This window comes from Gymnodraco acuticeps, unplaced genomic scaffold, assembly GCF_902827175.1.
Source record: "Gymnodraco acuticeps unplaced genomic scaffold, fGymAcu1.1, whole genome shotgun sequence".
NCBI classification, from domain to species: domain Eukaryota; kingdom Metazoa; phylum Chordata; class Actinopteri; order Perciformes; family Bathydraconidae; genus Gymnodraco; species Gymnodraco acuticeps.
This window is the reverse complement of record NW_022991339.1, coordinates 30,039-52,707: the sequence shown is the minus strand read 5'-3', so window position 1 is coordinate 52,707 and position 22,669 is coordinate 30,039. Positions and strand designations below refer to the sequence as shown.

Below are 22,669 nucleotides of genomic sequence, written 5' to 3'. Positions count from 1 at the left end.
TTAATTGATGGGTGGGACCAGTTGGATATTCTCTCCACATATAAGATAAGATAAGATCTTTAATTTGTCATTGTACAAGTACAACGAAATTACAATATGAACTCAAGGTGGCAACAACAAGACATATAAAAACAACAAGACGGTATAAAAACAAGAAATGGGACTTAAATAGACATGATAGGCAATATGTACATAAATAAATAATAAATTAAATTGCAAGATTCCTCTCATATTGCACGGAAGACATGATTATTGCACGGAAGACATGATAACTTAAATATTAGCAGCGTTAAGTGCACATATGGCCCTGGGAAAGAAACTAAACTTGAGTCTGTTTGTCCGGGAAGACATGGTAGCCTACACTGTAAAACAAATGTTTTTTAACAGGAATGTACTGTATTATTTTACAGACCTTTCTTGTTTTTCTATATTAAGTGTAAATACCATAAAAATACAGTAAATTACTTTTATTTAAAATAAATAAAGGTTTTATTCTGTAAATTGGTTTGATGAGAAATTATCGTTTTTGTACAGGATAATTCCATTGTTTAATTGTCTTGAATGTTAAATTACATTGAATTCTATGTAAAAACACATACAATACACATCATTTTACTGCATGTAAAATGAAGGCAACTTTCTTTTTTTTGTTGCAGTAAAACCTTAAATTTAATGTAACAAAATGTAAAAAAAACAAAAAATAACTGTATTCTGTACGGTTGTAGAATACAAATAAATCTTAATATAAAACATCTCTAAAATGTTAAATAAATGTATAAATCTTCACAAAAAATGTAACATATTGCAGAAATACCCAAAAATGATTTTGTGTAAATAAAGTAGTTTTCATAGTATACTAAAATAGTTAACTGTAAAAAAAAAGTGTCAAATTAAAAAAAACGTAAAATGTATGTAAAAAGCTACGGCACTTGAAATGGAATCCAGCCATACAACGGCAGACAAGACAAGCAGGATTGGAATGAGTCCACAACACTCCTGATTGGTTGATATTAACGTCATCGAAAAAACCTGCCAATGAGCACTGTCCGTGCCTTTCAATCCAATTTGAAACTTCCACTTCAGTTTGAGCGGCTCTCCTGCGGAGCTACTGTACAGCTGCCTGTATGTCTGCTCACGAGTTTATGGACTAACATCGGGATAGTTTTACATCTACACGTTAAATATGAGCATCGGGACGTCAACAGAGAACAGAAGACTTGAGATCTGGTGAGTCCTGCAACTCTAATGGAGTTAAACATGTATTTAGATAATCCTTAGTTTGTGAATGTTTAATTGTGTATTTAAGGTTACGTTTCTTCTTCTAGTTCAGTGAGTTTTTGAGTGATGAGACATATACTTTAAGGGAATCTGTGGAATCTCAGCTTTCATATGATACGTTTGTGCAGATAGCATTAAGTAGAAAAGATCGCTTTTGCCAGTTATGTGCTAAAGTAGCGTTAGCCCCGTTAGCTGTGCGCTAAGTGCTGATTTGCTTGGTGTTAGACTTGTGTTTCGTTTAGTTAAAAATGGTTAATATCGTCAGTTAGCTGAGTTTATTATCGTTAAGTGGGTAAGCATCATTAATAGGTTGTTATATTTGAGGAAGTCCTGAGATGCTGTTTCTTGCAATATGTCCCACCGGCGGGAAAATTGGGCTTTACAGGTTAACAAGGTGGCTGCTAACGTTAGCTTAAAGCTTATTGCATGGCTACCGCCACCCTCTCGTCTCCAACGCCGGACGATTACACATAAACAGAGCGGAAATGGTGGAAATCCAAACACCGTGACGACCTCCTAACCTATCAAGCTCTCCTCTCCTCTTTCTCTGCTTCGATCTCTCAGGCAAAAAGCACTTTCTTTCAAGATAAGATCCAATCTTCCTATTCCAATCCTAAAAAACTATTTTCCATCTTCTCCACCCTCTTGGACCCTCCAAAAGCTCCTCCCCCCTCCTCACTACTGTCAAGCGACTTTGTTACCCACTTTGAAAAAAAGGTTAATGATATTCGCTCTTCTTTTTCTGACTCACCTTTACTCACCGCTGGGTCACCAGACCTTCCTTCCACCAACACACTAACCTCCTTTTCCCCTCTCTCTCCAAGTGAGGTTCTTACCCTCATTACCTCTGCCCGCCCTACCACCTGTCCTCTGGACCCTATCCCTTCAAACCTCCTTCAGACTATCGCTCCTGATATTCTACCGTTTCTCACCCATTTCATCAACACTTCTCTAACTTCTGGTCACTTTCCAAACAGTCTCAAGGAGGCAAGAGTAAACCCTCTCCTAAAGAAACCCACTCTCAACCCGTCTGATGTTATAAACTACAGGCCTGTCTCTCTCCTCCCGTTCCTGTCTAAATCACTTGAACGCGCTGTCTTTAAACAACTCTCCTGTTATCTCAATCAGAACAACCTTCTGGATCCGCACCAGTCTGGTTTCAAGGCAGGTCACTCCACAGAAACTGCTCTCATTGCTGTCACGGAGGAACTGCACACTGCCAAAACTGCATCCCTCTCCTCTGTCATCATCCTGTTGGACCTGTCTGCTGCATTCGACACGGTGAATCATCAGATCCTCCTTCGCACTCTCCAAAAACTTGGAGTTTCAGGCTCTGCACTTTCCCTCCTCACCTCATACCTGAAAGACCGTACCTACAGGGTGACTTGGAGAGGGTCTGAGTCCGACCCTTGTCAATTAACTACGGGGGTCCCTCAGGGCTCTGTTCTTGGTCCCCTCCTCTTCTCCCTGTACACAAACTCGCTCGGATCAGTCATTAGCCCGCATGGTTTTTCTTACCACTGCTACGCTGACGACACCCAATTAATTCTGTCCTTTCCCCGCTCAGAGACCCAGGTCGTCGCACGCATCTCTGCTTGTCTAGCTGACATCTCTCAGTGGATGTCTGCTCACCACCTCAAGCTCAACCTTGACAAGACTGAGCTGCTCTTCCTCCCGGGAAAAGATTGTCCAACTCTTGACCTGACAATCAACATCGGCACCTCAGTTGTTTCCCCGACTCAGACTGCAAGGAATCTGGGTGTGACCCTAGATAACAACCTGTCCTTCACTGCAAACATCGCTGCTACAACCCGCTGCTGCAGATACACGCTTTACAACATCAGGAAGATACGTCCCCAGCTGACTCAGAAAGCGACTCAGGTTCTGGTCCAGGCTCTCGTCATCTCACGCCTAGACTACTGCAACTCCCTCCTGGCTGGTCTACCTGCATGTGCCATCCGACCTCTGCAGCTCATCCAGAATGCAGCGGCTCGTCTGGTCTTCAACCTTCCTAAATTTTCCCACACCACTCCGCTCCTCCGCTCCCTTCACTGGCTTCCGGTAACTGCTAGAATCCACTTCAAGACACTGGTACTTGCTTACCATGCTGCGAATGGATCTGGCCCTTCCTACATCCAGGACATGGTTAAACCGTACACCCCAGCGCGTGGACTACGCTCTGCATCAGCCAAACGACTCGTTGCGCCCTCGCTGCGAGGGGGATCCAAGTTCCCATCGGCGAAAACACGTGGGTTTGCTGTCCTGGCTCCAAGATGGTGGAATGAGCTCCCCATTGACATCAGGACGGCAGATAGCTTGCACATCTTCCGGCGCAAACTGAAAACTCATCTCTTTCGACTCCACTTCGAGCGTTAGAACGATTAACGAAGCACTTTTATACTAATAAAGGGCTGGCTTACCTAAAGCCAGTTGAGTAGCACTTGAAATGTTTGGCTCTATGAAACCTGATGTACTTATATGATTCTGTTTTCTTCAAGGTTGTGTCTTCCTGGTCGAATGTACTTATTGTAAGTCGCTTTGGATAAAAGCGTCAGCTAAATGTAATGTAATGTAAAAACATGCAGCAGGGTGTCACAGTGTTGTCGCCAATCTTATTGTAAAGTTTCACAGCTTTTTTACAGTGGAATCCAGTTTGTTAATGTTCAGTAGCCAACAGCTATCATAGCATAAACTGCTAACCACTAACGTTTGGCTAACTTGCTAGTTAGCTCTGCTCTATATATTACAAACTAACATGACTAGCTAATGTAACAGTCTGTGAACTAAAATAGTTGTTGTATTACTACATCATACATGCTTGGTCCAAATCTCTGCTAAAATTATTATTTTTAACAAAATTATCATTAAAGTATCTTCATTTTTTTGCATTTCTATCACACTTGGCATAAACTATTTTAGTTCATCAATTAGAACAGGAGAATTAAAATAATGATTTGTGGTAATCAAAAACAATGTATTTAAAGAAACACTCAGCCATGCATGAAATAACATAGGAAAATAATACGGGTAATGTTTTACTCATGTTGTGCCTTAGAAGTGTAGTGATACAAACATAAATTAAAATTAGACTTGGTGTTGATCAAAAACAGGTTAATTGAGGAATACCTGGAATCCTGGAAGTAATTTATTGCAAAGATATTTACAATTAAAACTAATTCGGGTCACTTTTGAAGCATGTTGGTTGTATGTTGTGTAACAAAGGGTTACCATGACAGCTGTGATGTTCACTCTTTTGACAGAGCACCAGTGGACAGTGAAGACTATGGAAGAGAAGATGTGATGGCTTTGTGTGGAAAGCTGCTGACGCCAGCCTGTGTCCCTCTCATCAGTCTCTCCAGGCAGCACCCAGCTATTCTTCCATCTTGCAGATGAAAATACTTTGATATGTGAGTAATAACTAACTTGTGTCTAACATAATATTACATGTCAGTGTTTCCCCTAGGTTTACTGCTGATATATTCTTTAAATCCTCTGGAGCAGAGAGAGGAGCTGTGTATTATTGTTATTGATTAATGCATCAGTGTTTCTTAGGGTCAAAAACACTAAACTCAACTTAAAATGAAAGCGTTTAGTTTATTTAATAAAAGAGCTCATGTTCAATGTGAAAAGTGACCGTAGATATAGATGAGTTGCAATTTGGTGCTATATATATATTTAAAAAAAAAAATTATAATAAAAAAAAAATGTATAATAAAATCTTTTTAAACACCTTGAATTTCAGGGGGGGGCGCGGAGCTCGTTGGCGGGGCGCAGCTCCCCTCCAAGACAATGCTAGGGGAAGTAATGAATGTGGTTTAGTAAAGTATTTAAAAATACCCCACATTGTAAATGTACAGGACAATCAGACCTTGTTCAACAAAGATCATCAGACAATTGTTTTGTCTTTGAGGTACAGCCGCAGCAGAGAGTCTGAGTTTGAAGAAAACCCTACAATTTGATTTACTGTTGTTTAATCAATCAATATTTACTGGTCTTGAATTTCCTCACTGGATTACAAAATGCTCTAATCTTATTGTTCAGGGACATTATGCAGATGTAATCACCTGAAGATGAAAATATAGATTCAGCGATATGTACCATTTTAAGGAAATAGACTGTTAGTGGTATTGACCGAAGCTCCGCAGCTGTAGCTAGGCGCTGCTAATGAAAACTCAAGTGCTCAATTGGTTGGTTTTTCTTTTTTATTAAGAATTGACCAAGCATATCTTCCTCTTCGAAATCCCAGTTGTACTTTGCACTAATTAGAGGGTTATTGAGGAAAAACTCTCAACTAATGGCTTACTACTTGTAGAATATGGTCATGCAGAATAAGGCATTAATAAGTGTTTTATAATGACGAATAAAGAGCCAATATACTGCTAATATGCATGTTAATTAACAACTAGTTGATGTTTAATTTGTGTACCTTAATATAAAGTGTTAACAAATGGGGAAAAAGTCAAAATCATGAGAAAAGTAAGTATTATGAAAAAATATACAATATCACGAAAAAGGTCAAAAGAATTAGTCCGAATTCCTAAAATAATCAATTACTTCTGCAAAATCAGATTTAAAAAATCTGAGGAAAATGTGGAGAAAAGTCCAATTTAAATTAAATTCAGAAATAAATTCAAAAATAAAAAAATATTGAGAAAGTCACAATTCAGAAACAAGGTCACATTTCTTATTTGGAATAAAAGAAAACATAATCAAATTTGATTAAGTATGATTTGGTCATATGAAATGAAATAGACTTGTTTTATTTTTGTAGATCTCTGCACGATGGTCTCACACTGACTCTTTGTCTCTCGCTGTATATTTTAGGAACGGAGAAGAAGAAAGCAAACCGAACCTCACATCTGTGACCAGTGTAACAAATCCTAAAGATTCATCAGCGCATTCACACTGGAGAGAAACCGTACAGCTGTGACCAGTGTGGGAAAACCTTTGCTCAGAAAGCTCACCTTTCATCTCATCAACGTATTCATACTGGAGAGAAACCACACAGCTGTGAAGAGTGTGGGAAAATGTTTCATACTCCAGGTGAACTTAAGGCTCATTATCGTATTCACACTGGAGAGAAACCATACAGCTGTGAGCAATGTGGGAAAACCTTTGCTCAGAAACGCAGCCATTAATCTCATCAGCGCATTCATACAGGAGAGAAACCCTACAGCTGTGAAGAGTGTGGGCAAACGTTCACTACATCAATTAAACTCACAATCCATCATCATATTCACACTGAAGAGAAACCATACAGCTGTGAAGAGTATGGGAAAATGTGCAATACATCAGGTGATCTCCAAAAACATTGTGTATTCACACTGGAGAGAAATCTCACATCTGTGACCAGTGTAACAAATCGTTCTCAACATCTAATACTTTAAAGATTCATCAGCGCATTCACACTGGAGAGAAACCGTACAGCTGTGACCAGTGTGGGAAAACCTTTGCTCGGAAAGGTCACCTTTCATCTCATCAGCGCATTCATACTGGAGAGAAACCATACAGCTGTGACTTGTGTGGGAATACGTTTTCTCAACAATATCACCTTCAAACCCACTAACGAATCCACACTGGAGAAAAACCATTCAGCTGTGACCAGTGTGACAAGTCATTGATTACATCAAGTCATTTTAAGAGCCATCATCGTATTCACACAGGAGAGAAACCATACCTGTGTGAAGAGTGTGGGAAAACGTTTAATCTATCAGGTAATCTCACAATCCATCGTATTCACACAGGAGAGAAACCATACCTGTGTGAAGAGTGTGGGAAAACGTTTAATCTATCAGGTAATCTCACAATCCATCATCGTATTCACACAGGAGAGAAACCATACTGGTGTGAAGAGTGTGGGAAAACATTCACTTCATCAAATGAACTCACAATCCATCATCGTGTTCACACATGAGAGAAACCATTCAGCTGTAACCAGTGTGACAAGTCATTCACTACATCAAGTCATTTTAAGAGCCATCATCGTATTCACACAGGAGATAAACCATACCAGTGTGAAGAGTGTGGGAAAACGTTTACCCAATCAGGTAATCTCACAATCCATCATCGTATTCACAGAGGAGAGAAACCATACTGGTGTGAAGTTTCTCTAATCATATATTAAAGACCCAGTCACCACCATTGAAGGAAGAAGGACCCCAGATCATAATGGATTCTCCTAAAGTTGGAAGCCATCAGGACAATCCATGTTGCAAAACCTTCTTCCACCGTTCAATGTCCCATTTGATATGCTACCTTGCAAAGTCCAGACGGGCAAGTTGGGAAAGACGTGGCATTTGAATACTTTTTTTTGTTCTATAAGCCCTTCTCTCCCTGTTGCCGTCTTATCAGAATCTTAATCAGGTTTATTACCAGGTAGGTTGACACATACGAGGAATTTGACTTGGTGTCATGGTGCATACATTTAAAATAAAACAGAAATTAAAAACACAGATAGAGAACTATTTTGGTTATTGGGCTGCAGTCAGCATCCGTGACGGCCTTAATTTGGGGTAGGGTTAGACTGTGTCTTTACGGAAAGCCCATAGGATCATTTCTTGCAGTGGACATTTTTTTGGGGTCTTGAATTTTATGTCCTGTAACCTTCAGGATATTTTAAGAAATGTAAAATGACCGGCTTCCTCAAAATCAGAAACAGGTTTGTTGCCAGGTAGGTTCGTACATACTAGGAATTTGACTTGATGTCATGGTGCATACATAAAATAATTCCTGTGTCCAACCTCGGCAGCGATGGCAGGTTTATCAACAATCGTGCCACGTTCAAAGACAGAAAGCCTTTTTGCCATCAGGAGGTCATGACAGTTTGAATGCCGGACATGAATGCCAGATTTCTGCGCATATATTGATTTTTTAAGGGTATGGTCTTATACTTTTTATCAGCAGTTTTCCATATATTGCCTACTACATGTTACTTGTTAGATGCTTTTATCCAAAGTGATTTACACACTCAATACTGTGGGCAATCCCCACAGGAACAATTTGGGGTTAGTGTCTTGCCCAGGGACACAACGACATGCTGACTGCAGCGGGGTTTGAACCTGTGACCCTCTGATCCGAACACCTACGGACAACCCACTACGCCACACGCCTCCCTACTACTACATGTGTTTCATTTTGCAGCAGTTTTTACTATCATTGTATTTAAGTAGCCTAGTTTTTGTTCTTCCTATGAATGTGGCAGATGTCACTTAATTCTTCTAAGAGTAACTATGTTTTTGTCCTTATTTTAAATTCTCTATTTTCACATTTATATTATTTTCTCATGACTGCATTATTTTTACCTTCTGCTTTAATATCTGACGCTGTGCACATGTAACTTATTTTGCATTTGTTCATTAAATGTTTCAACATAGAGATGCTTTGACTCATAATTCTTAATCATGAATCAATGTTTTTTTGGATTTTCAATAGAATAAATAAAGTTAATTCTCATCAGGGCTGCAAACTGTTTTACTTTTCATAATTGTAGAATCACACACTTTACTTTTACTATTCAAGTTTATTTAACAGTTTAAACATGTTTTGAGGTGAACAAACCTGACTTTATTTTGCTGCCACTGCTTTTATATTTTACTAAACTACTCTTTTATAATGCTAAATAATCTGTGACTCTGAGCTGCAGAAACAAGACAAAGACTTCCTCCATCCTCTCAGCTGATTTCTATAAAGATGGCCGATACATCAGGAGCAGCCATCAGTCACAGATTCTCCCTCCATCACAGGAAGCACAGGACTCTCCAGGATCACAGAGCTACCTGAAAAACACTGGGATCAAATGTTTAGTCTTATCTGGGGTTATTTATAATAAAGAATAGGAGTAGATTTAGACAGAAGGAAGAAATGTCATCCTGAAAATACAGTGAATGTAAAATGTGGTGGCATCATGCACATACTGAATGAACATATCAGAAATAAACAGAACTACATGATCAATACATCAGAAATTAAATAGTAACATAGAGTAGTGTATCGTCTGAATAGAGATTGATATTGTTTAATATTCCCTGATTTGATCATTTAATTGATAAATTCAGTTTTTTTTTTCCTAAAATGTTCAGATACAAAATTGTTTCATCTTTGAAAACTGTGTTCAGCGTTAATGATCAGATCACGACTTGACTTGTTCAGAAGACATTTGCTCCTCCCCATAAACCTTTTTCAGACCCAGAGCCGTCTTGATTCTTTCTCTGCTGCCTCTGTGATGTTCTTGGTGGCTCTCCTCCTCTTCATTCCAGTCATGCCCAGTGCACAAGAGCTTTGTAGAGTGATTGCCCCACAGTCCATGTACAACACAACCTTTCTGGCCCGAGTGACATTGAATTCCTCCACCAGGGACTTTAGGTGCAGCTGGTGCTTCAGCATCCTTGGGGGCAGGGGTGCACATAACTTTTTTGCCCTGGTTCTCAAAGGAGCACCTGGAGATGTTGCTTGGTGCTCATCCTTAAAATGAAATAAACCGTAACTTTTGAGGGGGTCTTGACTTTATTTGCCAGACACACGGCACTGAACACACATGCAGAGGTGAACACAGAACACACATGCAGAGGTGAACACAGAACACACATGCAGAGGTGAACACAAGACAATATTAGCACGACCAGTAATCCTACAAACTGTCATCACTACCCTCCTGACTGTTCTCCTCACTGTCTTCCTCTCTGTCAGACATGGTAGCTGATGATGTAGGCCTACTTCTTCCTCTCTGGTTGAGTCTGCGATTAGCTGCTTGCATCCACAAGTCAACAGCTGGGTTTGGGTCGAAAGTCTCTGTTGTCATCTTAGACATGTAATCAAATAACTATGTGAACGTAACCAGTAACCTACCATAGCAAATAACAAATTAATGTAACTTATTTTATTTGTGTTGTTCATTCATATCTTATTTTACCTTAACATTTATTTATTTATGCATTTTTTTTATCTCTCCAGTTTTAAAGGATATTTTTGGTTACTGTCCTATAGTATACATTGGAATGATTTCAAACCTGTTTATCCCAATAATTATAAAGGAGTGCCTTGGAAATATGTGTTTACATAAATTGTGATCAAAACGTTTGAGACCCACTGAGATAACTTAGACTAAAGTGAACTATCTAAACACTCAGAGTCCTTTACCTCACTGAGCTGTAGTAATCAGCCTCTCAGTCTGACTGGAGAGGACTCTCCCTCCACATCATTGTAGAAACATCTTCTTCTTATATCTGTTAGAGCAGCAAGCACCAGATTCTAATAACAACAGCGCCGGAACTGGTGCACCCTCCCTCGCTCACTCGCATTTTGGCTGTGAGCTGCGGGTGCCAGATCAGCCAACATCCCCCATTTTCATCACTTACAGCGCCCATCGTACAGGGCGAATGAAAAGTGTAACCGCGGTGAAAAGGGTGTTACATTTACTTAATTATGAATGTTGTTACATCAAGGCCAAAAATTAGGATGAGCCCCAACGGTCAAAAATGTTTTTTTCCCTCCCAGAGCTGCCAGCGCAGCGCCTCCACAGATCTGGCACCCTAGGCGAACATCTATAACGCCAGTGCAACGGGCTGAGTTCATATGCAACTCGCAAATATCTTTCTCTCTCTCCTCTCTTCTCTCTTCTCCCTTCTCTCTCTCCCTTCTCTCTCTCCCTCTCTCCTCTCTCTCTCTCTCTCAATGTTGGTCCGCAAATGCGCCTTTTTTCAAATGACCCGGTGCTCTTTTTTTGGCGGAGGTGCGCATGCGCACTTGCGCACCAGTTATGTGCAGCCCTGCTTGGGGGTATTTTCTATCAGTTGATCTGTAGCTTGGTTGGTTTCCTCCTCTCAGAGGATGTGGTTTGGGGTTCCAACACGTCCTGCCATGATGCAGTCTTTCCAAGATGTCCTCTGTCTGTCCAATCACACAATAAAAGAAAGCCTGGCAGATTTGATCAAACCAGAGATATCCTGCCCCCTGCAGTAAAAGATCAGGCCTCTCATCTTCATCATTGAACATTTGCTTTTCAACTGAACATATTTTATTATTTTTTAACCTGGCAAGTGAGCGCAAAGTCCAGATGTTTATGAACGGAGACGCTCAAAGTGTAAGTCGGAAACAATATGGTGAATACAGATGAACTAACATTTAATCTATTATACTGCTTTTGCAAGACATGTCTCTTGCTGAGACAGTTGCACTGACAGTTGCAAAAAAGAATATCAAAATATTGGGTTCTAAGAACTTTGATTTAAGAAATGAATTGGGTGGTCATTTGCCTGATACTGCAAGAGCTTGTTAATGATTTACAGACGTTGTTAATGATTTACAGACTTGAGCCTGTTAATGATTTACAGACGTTGAGACGGAGACAAGCAACACCCAACAGGTATGTGGTCATCGTCTAACATTTAAAACACAAGATTAAAAAGATTGTTAAACTTGTTTTGAAAGTGGGTCTGCATTATGAGTTACGGTCAACCAAAACTTTAGAGAAGAACAGATAACAAAATGTGTTTTGTGTCAGAGTGAAAACGTTGTGCAGATTCAAACTGCATTTCAACTGTACGTTGATTATAATTGCATTGATTTATAATGTATACAGTATTAACATTGTTGAATATAATAGTCTATAGGACCTATAGACCCATATTTACAGATAGACTGTTAGTCTTAACAATAAACCGAACAGGTGTAGTCTTTTTGATTTGTGTGTAATTATTGGTAGAGCACAGAAGATGGCAGCAAAGTTTTCTTTTCATTTATTGGAGCTTCCAGCACTAGTACTGTTCAAACGATTATAACTCATGCCTTTAGTTTGACTACTCTCTTTTTCCCTGGAAGTTAACACAGCTTTTATCTGTTTTCTGTTCATTTCCAGCGCTCCATGAACACCACCGAAGCAGACTCTGAAAAATGTGATTTGGAAAACCCTTTTAGTTTCTCTCCTTTTACTGTTAATGTTGTTCATGAAGCCTTAACCAAGTTAGATCCGAAGAAACCGGCTGGCCCGGACAACGTAGAACCTTTCTTTTTAAAGATAGCTGCAGATTGTATTGCTCCACCTCTTACTACTTGTAACCTCTCCCTCAGCACTAACACAACTCCAAAAATATGGAAGTCAGCTTTTGTCCTGCCTTTACTAAAAGGTGGGGAAGCCACTTTATTAAATAATTATAGGCCCATCTCTAAATTGTCAGTTCTTGTTATGGTTCTTGAACGCCTAGTGAGTGAGCAGGTAAAGGTGTTTTTATGTAACAATGACATCCTGTGTAAACATCAGTCAGGCTTCAGAAAGCAACACAGCACCATCACTGCCACAATGAAAGTAGTGAATGATATTGCAGATATCTTAGACAAAAAGTTGTGCATCTCTATTTATTGATCTTTCCAAAGCGTTCGATACCGTTGATCATCATATCTTGAAGCAGAGGCTAGCCAGTATTGGCATGTCCAGCCATGCAGTGGGTGGTTTGTGAACTACCTCTCTGAAAGGTCCCAATGTGTTCACTTTGATGGGCTGTCTTCTGAGTGGTTAAACATGGCTAATGGTGTTCCTCAAGGTTCTGTTTTAGGTCCACTTTTATTCTCCATCTACATCAACAGCTTAGGTCAACAAGTGGATGGAGCAACTTCATTTTTTTGCGGACGATACCGTGATGTACTGTGCAGGTCCCTCCATTGAGGAGGCTGTTGTTAAATTGCAGGTTGTTTTTAATATTATAGAGACGCAGCTCGCGGAGCTTAAGCTTATTTTAAATGTTGATAAAACTAAAGTAATGCTTTTTTCAAAAGCCAAAAAGACACCGGAGACCACTTTGGATATTGTTAGTACGCAAGGACCTGAGTACCTGAAGTGGTTGCATGTTATAATTACCTTGGTATCTGGCTTGATGATTGCTTTTCTTTTAAACTTCATGTCAATAACCTGCTTAAAAAGCTGAGGGTTAGGCTAGGTTTCGTTTTCAGGAACAAGTCCTGTTTCTCGCTTGAGGCCAGGAAGAGGCTCTGTGACCTTTTTACCTGTGCTGGACTATGGGGATCTGATCTATATGAATGCACCTGCCCATTACCTAATCAAGTTAGATGCCGCGTACCACAGTGCACTGAGATTTGTGACTAACTGTAAAGTATTAACTCATCACTGTACCCTGTATGCCAGGGCAGGTCTGCCTTCACTAACTGTACGGAGGCTCAGTCACGGGTACATTTTCATCTACAAAGCCATGTTGGATAAACTACCATCTTACATCTGCTCTCTGATCTCTCTGAGAATTGAAAGTAGCTATTATATTAATTTGACATATCCAATATCTAAGGTCCATTTTTACATAAATGCTGTGATGTTCTGTGTTTTATCATTTCAGATGATTTCTTTAAGCTCCAGTCCAGTTCTTCTCCGTCATTATTGGTCTGGCCGTCAGTTTGGCTGTTTGCATTCTGTTACTGCTGGCTGTTTCTTTCTTCTTTCTGTGGAGAGAACACATATTCAGTAAGTCACTAACAGTCGGGCGATTTGATTCAGTTTGTTTAAAGGGGCCCTATTATGCTGAGTGCTGTATGTTCTGTAGGTTTGTGTGCATGTTAATGGTCTGCAAAGGCTACAATATCTCCCAACAACTCCCCCCCCCCCCCCCCCCCGCCTGAAACGCCTCCATTGGATTCCTTTGTTTTGAACATGGTAACATCACTATGTACCACTCGCGCTTCTAGTGGCTAGCACTAGGGGCGGGACATCTCTAAGCTGTTGACCAATCACCCAACTGTTCAGTTACATTTAGCCTGAACAGTTTTATGTGCTCCGATCCCTTCCTAAAGTTCCTCTAATTCTCTTTCAACACATCTAAACACACGTTTAATTTCACACAGAGACGAAGAGAAAGCGTTCGGATGAAGATCAGTTTCTCAATGAAGGAGAAAGAGGACAGCTGATGAAACCTGACGCTGTGCAGATGGAGGCTTTGAAGGGAAACGTAGGAAAGAAGAGGAAAAAGGTAAGTAGAGAAACAACAACATGAAAAGTGAAGTCTTAGCAAGAAGCACAGAAGACTTTCACATCAAGATACAGGATCTGCCATAAATGCATGAAAACAGGTGTCATTGTGTGGCACCTTCAGAAATGATCACTAAAGAAACGTGACTGTTCCTCTCATAGAAAAATCAATCTGAGCAGCAGCTGCTTGAGGAGCAGAGGAGGAGGAAGGATGCTGAGAAGGAAGTCCAGACTCTGGAAGAGCAGCTGCAGAACAAGAAGAAAGAGGTTCATCTCCACTTCAATAATGAAACACATTGATTCCTGTTTGAAGTCTCTTTCAATGTCCTCCTTAGTGCAGACAAGGTCAAACCTGCAGTGCAGGTCCAAGTGGAGCCCAACTCCAGACAGTCCTACTTTTAGACTGTGAATAAATGATGTTAATCTTCCTGCTGTTCTTTCAGGTTGAATCTAAACAGTCTGAGCTGCAGGATCTCCATGCAGAGAAACAGAGGAACGAGAAGGAGCTGCAGAGCCTGAAGGGAGATCTGTGGAACAAGAACAGAGAGGTTCACGTCTCCATCTTTGAACTTTATTTTTCATGTGAATAGAGAGATAGACATTGGGTTCATTGACCCCTCTCATGTGATCGTCTGTAAACCTGCAGACAGTCAGGAAGCTGTTTGAGGAACTCAATCATCACCATGTTTAGGACCCACTGCACTGAAGCTACTTTGTTTGTACTCAGTGTAACTGTGGCTTTACATGTTATCATTATCACTGCTGTAGTGTTTCATGTGGTACTCATCTGTCTCTACATCTCCTTCCCCCAGCTGGAGAGAGCTCAAACAGCCCTCGACTATGATTCCAAATATATTCCGGTAAATTGGCCTGAGATTGATATAATATGCACTATATAAAATATACAGTATAAATGTTGTTAATGTACAACATACATTACAACCACAACATAAAGGAAATCCATTACTGTAATAAGTCTGTTTAAAAGGCTGATATGTTGTGAAATGATCAGTAGAAATGAATATAAATAAGACAATTAAATACCCATTTTTTCAACCACCTGAAATAAAGTTACGCTAGAAAATGTTTCATTGAAAAGCTGCATTTATGTAATTTAGAGATATATATTAAACATTAGGGGTGGGGGAAATAATCGATACAGCATAGTATCGCTATACTTTGCATGGCGATATTGTATCGATACATGGATACCAAGTATTGATATTTTATGATATAAACTGTAGCAGATCCTTCCGAAAGATGGTCGTACACTTGACTGATGATTTGTAATTTATTGAAAACTCCAAAAACCAACGTAAGAGCTACAGAAAGACACAAAACAACAAATACCTCTAAGCTTCATCCATGTGAGCATTACTTTAGAATACCATTTAAGTGAACATAGTTAGCGAAGTTATAATACAGTATATAAACGAATTAAGACAAACCATATATTACAGTTAACACTAACCGTGTGCCTCTTGCTAATACTTAATTGTAAACTTTATCTTTTGATTTCACTGTATTTAAATGTTGATATCTCCGTTAATATCTGTACTTTATCTCCGTTCTTTTTCTCAGTCAAGTTTTTGCTTTGGGAACAGTAACTTCCTGCTGATAGCGCAAAGTCACCTTCAAGATAAAAGCATGTCTAAATAAAACAGGAAGTTACGTTAAGACATGTTGCAATGAAAGTAACAAAAACAATGCCATCTCCTTTTCAGGTTCAAAGAACACACATTGGGTTATTTACATAAACTATTCATATTGCAAATACATTTTTTAACCAGGAAGGGAAGACGGACATGATTTGCTATATCGCAATATACTATCGTATCGTGGCATAAGTATCGCGATAGTATCGTATCGTGGGGAGCCTGGTGATTCCCACCCCTATTATATATAATATTAATGTAATGTAATATATAATATATGCTTAAATATATGCTGGAGGCCCAACAGGAGAAAACAGACACCAAAACCAAAGAGGTTTCTGCTAGAATAGTTTAGTGAACTCTGGGCTGAAGTCCTGAGTGTAAACTGTAACTAATCGACCAGCCTGCAGAGCCTGAGGGAGGCAGTGGAGGTTTTGAGCATCCTGGTTACCTCTGGGGATAATCATTAATACATTCTCTCTCTCTCTCTCTCTCTCTCTCTCTCTCTCTCTCTCTCTCTCTCTCTCTCTCTCTCTCTCTTCTCTCTCTCTCCTCTCTCTCTCTCTCTCTCTCTCTCTCTCTCTCTCTCTCTCTCTCGCTCTCGGCATCACGTCTCTCGCTCGCTCTCTCTCTCTCTTCTCATCTCTCTCGATCTCTCTCTGTCTCTCTCATCTCTCTCCTCTCTCTCTCTCTCTCTCTCTCCTCTCTCTCTCCTTCTCCTCTCTCTCTCTCCTTCTCTCTCTCTCTCTCTCCTCTCTCTCTCTGGACTGACGAGCTGCACCCACAAGCTGACTAGCCACCGCGGCTGTTTACTTTTGTGTCCACTAATAAAGGATCGTTATATTTCCTCATCTCGCCTGCCAACTTTTTGTTACAGCGCAAGAGCCTGGTTGTAACATATGGGGCGGAGTATGTTGTGTAGCGGAGAGGAACTTAACACACAGCTAGCGGGTGTGGCAGCGGGCCATGATGGAGCGCACAACTGATTGTTTGGGAGTAGCCATGAAGAGGGTAAGTGTTGTAGCTCGGGAGCACGCTGAGGCTGCAGGTGTTTACGGTAGTAAGTGCGTGAATACCCGCCGTAATTAGCACCTGAAGACTAGGGGGAGTTTAGCTAGTTTCTGTGAGGCAGTTAGACGGACGGGCGGGCCGCGGTGACGTGTAGGCTGTGTATTTAGCGTGAGCGTGCCACGCAGTGTTGTCATGATGGAGAGTGTAGCGAATATATCACAATTACAATTACAACATTTTTTATTACATATAATTGTAACGCAATACATGATTGTCATAATTGATTAATTCATTTGAATACAAATTCAAGTTAGTAGCTATTAAAGGCATACAAATATTGATTGATTGAAAAGTTTATTAACAGCTTGTATATTGGGTACAGTACAGTACAGCTCAAAACATACAATTGTTAAGGGGATGCAGACCAGAGAAAGACTTTCGTCTTGTTTACATCAGGGTCCCCCATTTCCAATTCATCATGAAGAAAAAGACAGAAATGTAATTCCTTCTTTATTATAAATGTTTCTTCTGCCCGTAAAGTGTCCAAACCAGGCTTTTCTGGATAAGCGCATTTTTAAAACATAGTCATTGTCCATGCCGGTTTCAGTTGGATTATTTGTCACAGTTGCTCCGATCAGATCGGTCCAGGCCCGGCTCCAGGATGAAATGACTGAGGGGGCTGTTAAAAAATCCGAGGGGGCAATTCTTTTTTCACAACAATGAAAAATACTGGCAATGTAATGAATTGACACACCAAGCTTTTTTCCTTCTCACTGCTCTACAATCTCTTTGCTTCTTTCTTTTTATTCCGGATTTACCCCTCTCGTTCTTTTCCTCTGATCTTTAATAATAGATAGTAGATAGTTGATAGATAGATGGCTGCACTTTGGTTAACAGACTAACATTGATTTCCTCAATTTATAAATTGACAGGCTCTGTAATTATACCATAACCTTTTCTCCTCTATCCCTTAACTCGTCTTCCTATACAGATTTACTTACCTCTAGTCAGGATTAAAGACACATTAATCTGGTTGATTTTTATTTTCAGGATTGGATGTTTAAATCACGGCCTAAAACCTGGCATTTAATAAGAAAGTGACTAATATATAAACCAAATGTAATATTGGATCAAATACTACACCAAATAGACAGACACAGATTAAAAAATAAAGTCCCCTGGTTTGTCTCTAGAGTCTAACTGCCATGAGAAATATCAGATCAGTGTTCCAAAATCCGTCACTAGATGTCGCTCATTGTACCAATACGGTTGATATAATACATAACATATTATTATTCTAGTAAAAGGGCTCGCTTTGGCAAAAACCTGATCCCTACAGGCAGCCCTAAATAATAACAAGTAACCATCATGTGTGGTGCTTTTTGTTGATGTCATATTGTTTTCACCAGGGCCGGCCCTTGGTATAGGCAGTATAGGCGAATGCTAAGGGCACATCAACCCGTTTCTGTTCAAGCTGTAGAACTATTCTCAACTGTAGTCGAAAAATCGTAAAAAATCACAAAGTCAGACCCCTTGATATTTGTCATGTTGAGTCACATTCTCCAATCAACATGTTCCTGATCTCTGCCTCTCTGTATTTCAGTTAAAACGGCTGCTGGTGTCCAGACAGAAGTTTAAGGAGGAGGAGCAGAGGAGGGAGGAAGCTGAGAGGAAAGTTCACATCCTGGAGGAGCAGCAGAGGAGGGAGGAAGCTGAGAGGAACGTTCACATCCTGGAGGAGAAGCTGCAGAAAAAGGTTTGTCATCTCCACTGAAAGTCCTTCACACACAGCATGAGGTCCTGCAGTGACTCATGTTCAGGATCAACTAGACGTTCAGCGCCCTTTAGAAGAGGCTCCTGCTGCTTCACATATCAGTCAGCTTCATTCAAACACAGTTTGCAGGAAGACGGAAGCACACAGTCAGTTTAAAGTGCTTCCTTGAATTTATTTTTCTTACCAAAACTATTTTTGAATGTTCTGAATTACACAGATGTTTTGCTGAGGCCAAAGTGATAAAACTAACCAACTCAAACTGTACTGAAATGCTACTGTGAAGCAGATCAATTATGTATTGTCCTGTGAGAGAAAATGTGATGCAGAGCAGGATATGCTTTCACCCAGACAAGGATATCATGTTAAATTAGTTCAAAAGTCAAATGTAAAAGTTCAAATGTCTGTATCTCTCTTTATCTTGCAGGTTCTGATGGTCCCAGAGAAGAAGACCAGCAGAGAGGACGCTGAGAAAGACCTGAAGCACACAGTTCCTCCCAATGCTTCATCTCCTTCATATGGTGTCTCCAAGGGCAACCAGCAACCCCATGAGAAGAAGCGGAGGGGAAAGGAAGCTTGGGGATTTGCAAAGAAGGTGGACAACTTAATTCAAATCTTTACTTCATCTTCTCCAAAAGACATTGATTCTTCAAGAGGCTAAAGGGATCAAACTAACCTTGAGATAATCTGAGAATGAGAGAGAAGTGAAGGACCAATAAGATGCGTTGTTTATATTGTTGTTGTCACACACTTTAGTTGAATCTTCTTTACAAGTAGTTGATATTTGAGACCAAGACAACTCAAACTACATGAAAACACACTGAGACACCAAATGAGATGGATCTCAGCGTGTCACAGGGATCAAACAGCTGAGTTCAAAGATGATGGATGAATATTTTCTGTACCACTTTACAATAAGACTACCCTTATCAAGGGTTTACGAATAGTTTGTAATTTATTAATCAGGTTGTGAACACGTTATAAAAAATGAATTAGCTTTTATAAGACATGAGATAAACAGGGCAACTGTGACCAGTTGCTCGCCAAATAGTGAGCCCACATGTATCTGTACTGCTAAGCCTTATATTGGCTACCTAAGGCTTAGTCATCTTGCCAAATAGTGAGCCTGTGTTGATGTATGAAAACTATGTTAGAACTGGTTTATAAATGGTTCTTAAAGATTAATAAAGTGTTTACAACCTAATTCATAACCTAATTACAAACCCTTTATGAATCCTTTATAAGGGTAGTCCTATTGTAAAGTGGTGCCCTATGTTCTGTGTTGTCTCCCCCTTAGTTTCAGCTAGGAAGATGTGAAGAGTTTTATAATTCTCAATCTGTGGAACCACACCGCAGCCGTGCCGTGTTTAACCACGCCAGAACCCCTCGTACAGGATTCAATATTGAGGTCCGCCAACAGGGCATCTGTATCCGTCTGAAAAACAGTACGACTGAGGTAATGTTGTGTGGATGATCTCTGAGTGCTTTATGAGAGTGAATACTATCATTTAAACATCCTCCAAATGAGCCGTTGAATTCTTCTTCTTCTCAAACTCTCATAATGACCTGTTTAACCTTAAGAACCCCTTTTCTCTTGTTTTTGTGTAATTTGTTGTTGGTCTTTCTGTCTCTCATCCTCCCTCCCCTTATTTCACTTCATTCAGGACAAACTTCTGGGAGACGCGGAGTTACATCTGCAGGTTAATGACAACAAAACCTGCATGTACACATTTGATCGATCTTTCAAACTCAAGGCTGGAAGATTTGTCACTGTGAGTCTTTCTTGTTTTTTCACTTTGTGTTGTTGCATTTTCCCTGCATTCATTTATTTGATTTAATGATTCTGCTTGTAAGTCTGTGGTTTTGTATTTTACAGATGTGGGCAGCAGGTTATGGTCCCAATCGTTCTAACACTGAGCTGGAGTGGAAGGACCTGAAGCCCTGGAAGACCGGAGACAGACTGTGGTTCACCATCAATTCATTCTGGTTGTAACATAACCTGACATATTTAACTACCCTCCTTTCTGATGTCATTGTGCTTATCTTACCCTGCATCTATCAACAGGGGCAAATATACTTCTGCTCACTGTCTGCCTAGCAACACATAGCTGGAGTTGTATTTGAATTTGCCCCCGTTTTGTGAAGACGATGTGTGAAGGGACGGAGCAGATTTATCGGCAGATTAACAGCAAAAAGACATGAAAGAAAGTTACAACATTATAACATATCTGAACATTACTCACAGGAACAGAAAGACTCAGACGGCGTATATTGCCTACATATAATTCACTATTCAAGTCTATGTAGTTAAGATGTAAAAATGTGTTTTATTTTTGTATTTACATGATGCTCATGTACACTTTTGATATTTGCTTACGGCCATGTTAACTTTAAATATGTTTTTAATGTTCCGTGAGAGATAATGTTTAATTTGAAGGTGATATGTTTTAATTATATTTCTGCACCAACTGAGCCATCTGGTTCTGGGACGGGCTCCAAAAACACTTTGTTTTAGTTTCACTGAAGATGACGAAATGGGGTTTAGTATTCTCTCTTTCTCTCTCTCTGTATCACGGCTTTTGGTGTTATCATGTACTTTAGAATTTAAATAAATTCAAACGGATGATTTTTGATCTTATAAATGCAATTAATGTTTTTCAAGTCAATTGACTTTTAATTTATAAAAATACAATAAAACAAAATGAATTGATGTAATTTATTCCTGCATATAAATTACTACTACTATTTCTAATATTAATTATAACAATATGGTATTCATCTAAACATATATTTAATTATTTGTATTATTACAAATATTCAACTTATTAAAACTTACTATATGTTGGTATAATATTTTATTTTTTCAAATCTTTACTCCACATTTTTAATTCTTATGTTTGAATACAAATCTTTATTTAATTGTTTTTATTTTTATTGTTCATTCTTTATTTAACTTACTTTATCCAAAACATTTTTATTAGGTTTTTTATTTAATTCAATTTCACGTATTTCAATATTGATAAATTCACACATTTGCTTTTAACCATTTCAGTTTAACTTGAACAGTTTTTCCCTCTGTTCACATATATATATATATATATATATATATATATATATTTTAATATAACTGATTGAGCAACCAGTTCAAAAGGACTGAAACAATTCTTTCTCAGAACAATAAATAAGCAAATAATAAATACACAATGAAAAATAAATAGGAAATAGGAAACGAAAAAACACTTGGTTAGTGGAGGAAATCCCAAATGACTCAATAATAAAATAAATCCGCCTTTTATTTCCTCTTTTAAGTTCACTTTTTGGCGAGATGACCAAGAAATGATTCACACATGTCGACCAGCTGATGAGATTACAATATGAGAAGAAACAAACCCTGATTTTAACGTATATTTAATAAATAAAGTGAACGTTGATGATGCTTCCAGAGTGTTAAAAGTTTATATTTGAAAGGTGACTAAGAGATTTATGGGTTATAATGATTTATCTAAGCTCTGTAATAATGCAGTCCATTAACAGTTGCACTTTTCACCACATATACAAACAAGTAAAAGATAACATGGATTAAATAACATTTTACTGAGCAAGGTTTTTAATACCTGTTCTTCCATTTATTTACAGATTAGCTTTGTAAGAATTTTATTTTTTGCTCAGTGAGTTATTAAAGTCTTCCAAAATAAATAAACAGAAACAATATTTTAAGTTTTTTTATTTTCGACTGATTTGGTTGTATAGTTAGTAAAACAAAATCATATATATATATATATATATATTTGTATATATAGAGGGAACTAGAGGTTGAATACAAACTCCTTCAAATTAAAAATATTAATATTTTCACATCATTTTGTTGTATTATATTGTTTTTGGCTGATTTGTGTTTGAATACCCTCAATCCCCCCAAAAATACATTTCCACTGATGTTCTAGTGCATGCTAGGTGTTAAAGGAATATAATTGTTAACACGAGAGGACA

General features: G+C 39.0%; 1 protein-coding gene and 1 pseudogene across 7 annotated transcripts; both read left to right on the top strand.

The window, feature by feature from the left end:
• LOC117562644 overlaps window positions 1-15,329 on the top strand; it is a 47,307-nt pseudogene extending 31,978 nt beyond the window's left edge.
• A 1,375-nt stretch (window positions 15,330-16,704) lies between these two features.
• Window positions 16,705-22,105, top strand: LOC117562640 (prelamin-A/C-like). 7 transcript variants are annotated; one of them, XM_034240460.1, is made up of 8 exons: window positions 16,705-16,908; window positions 18,512-18,550; window positions 18,599-18,664; window positions 19,107-19,274; window positions 19,977-20,135; window positions 20,344-20,451; window positions 20,556-20,665; window positions 21,989-22,105. In XM_034240460.1, the coding sequence occupies exons 1-8, from the start codon at window positions 16,864-16,866 to the stop codon at window positions 22,017-22,019; spliced, it is 726 nt and encodes a 241-aa protein (XP_034096351.1). In that variant the 5' UTR covers window positions 16,705-16,863; the 3' UTR covers window positions 22,020-22,105. The 7 variants fall into 7 exon arrangements, with proteins under 7 accessions (XP_034096351.1, XP_034096354.1, XP_034096353.1 ...); XM_034240463.1 differs by having other exon boundaries at window positions 18,512-18,561; window positions 18,610-18,664; XM_034240462.1 differs by having other exon boundaries at window positions 18,512-18,589; window positions 18,638-18,664.
• The last annotated feature ends 564 nt before the right edge of the window (window positions 22,106-22,669 follow it).

What these genes read in the sequence shown, in the direction of transcription:
- LOC117562640 (XM_034240458.1), top strand. Translation starts at nt 16,864, where the DNA reads ATGATGGAGCGCACAACTGATTGTTTGGGAGTAGCCATGAAGAGG. An exon ending in AGGAGAAGCTGCAGAAAAAG is followed by an intron (nt 18,665 to 19,106) that starts GTTTGTCATCTC and finishes TTTATCTTGCAG; the next exon opens with GTTCTGATGGTCCCAGAGAA. An exon ending in CTTGGGGATTTGCAAAGAAG is followed by an intron (nt 19,275 to 19,976) that starts GTGGACAACTTA and finishes TCTCCCCCTTAG; the next exon opens with TTTCAGCTAGGAAGATGTGA.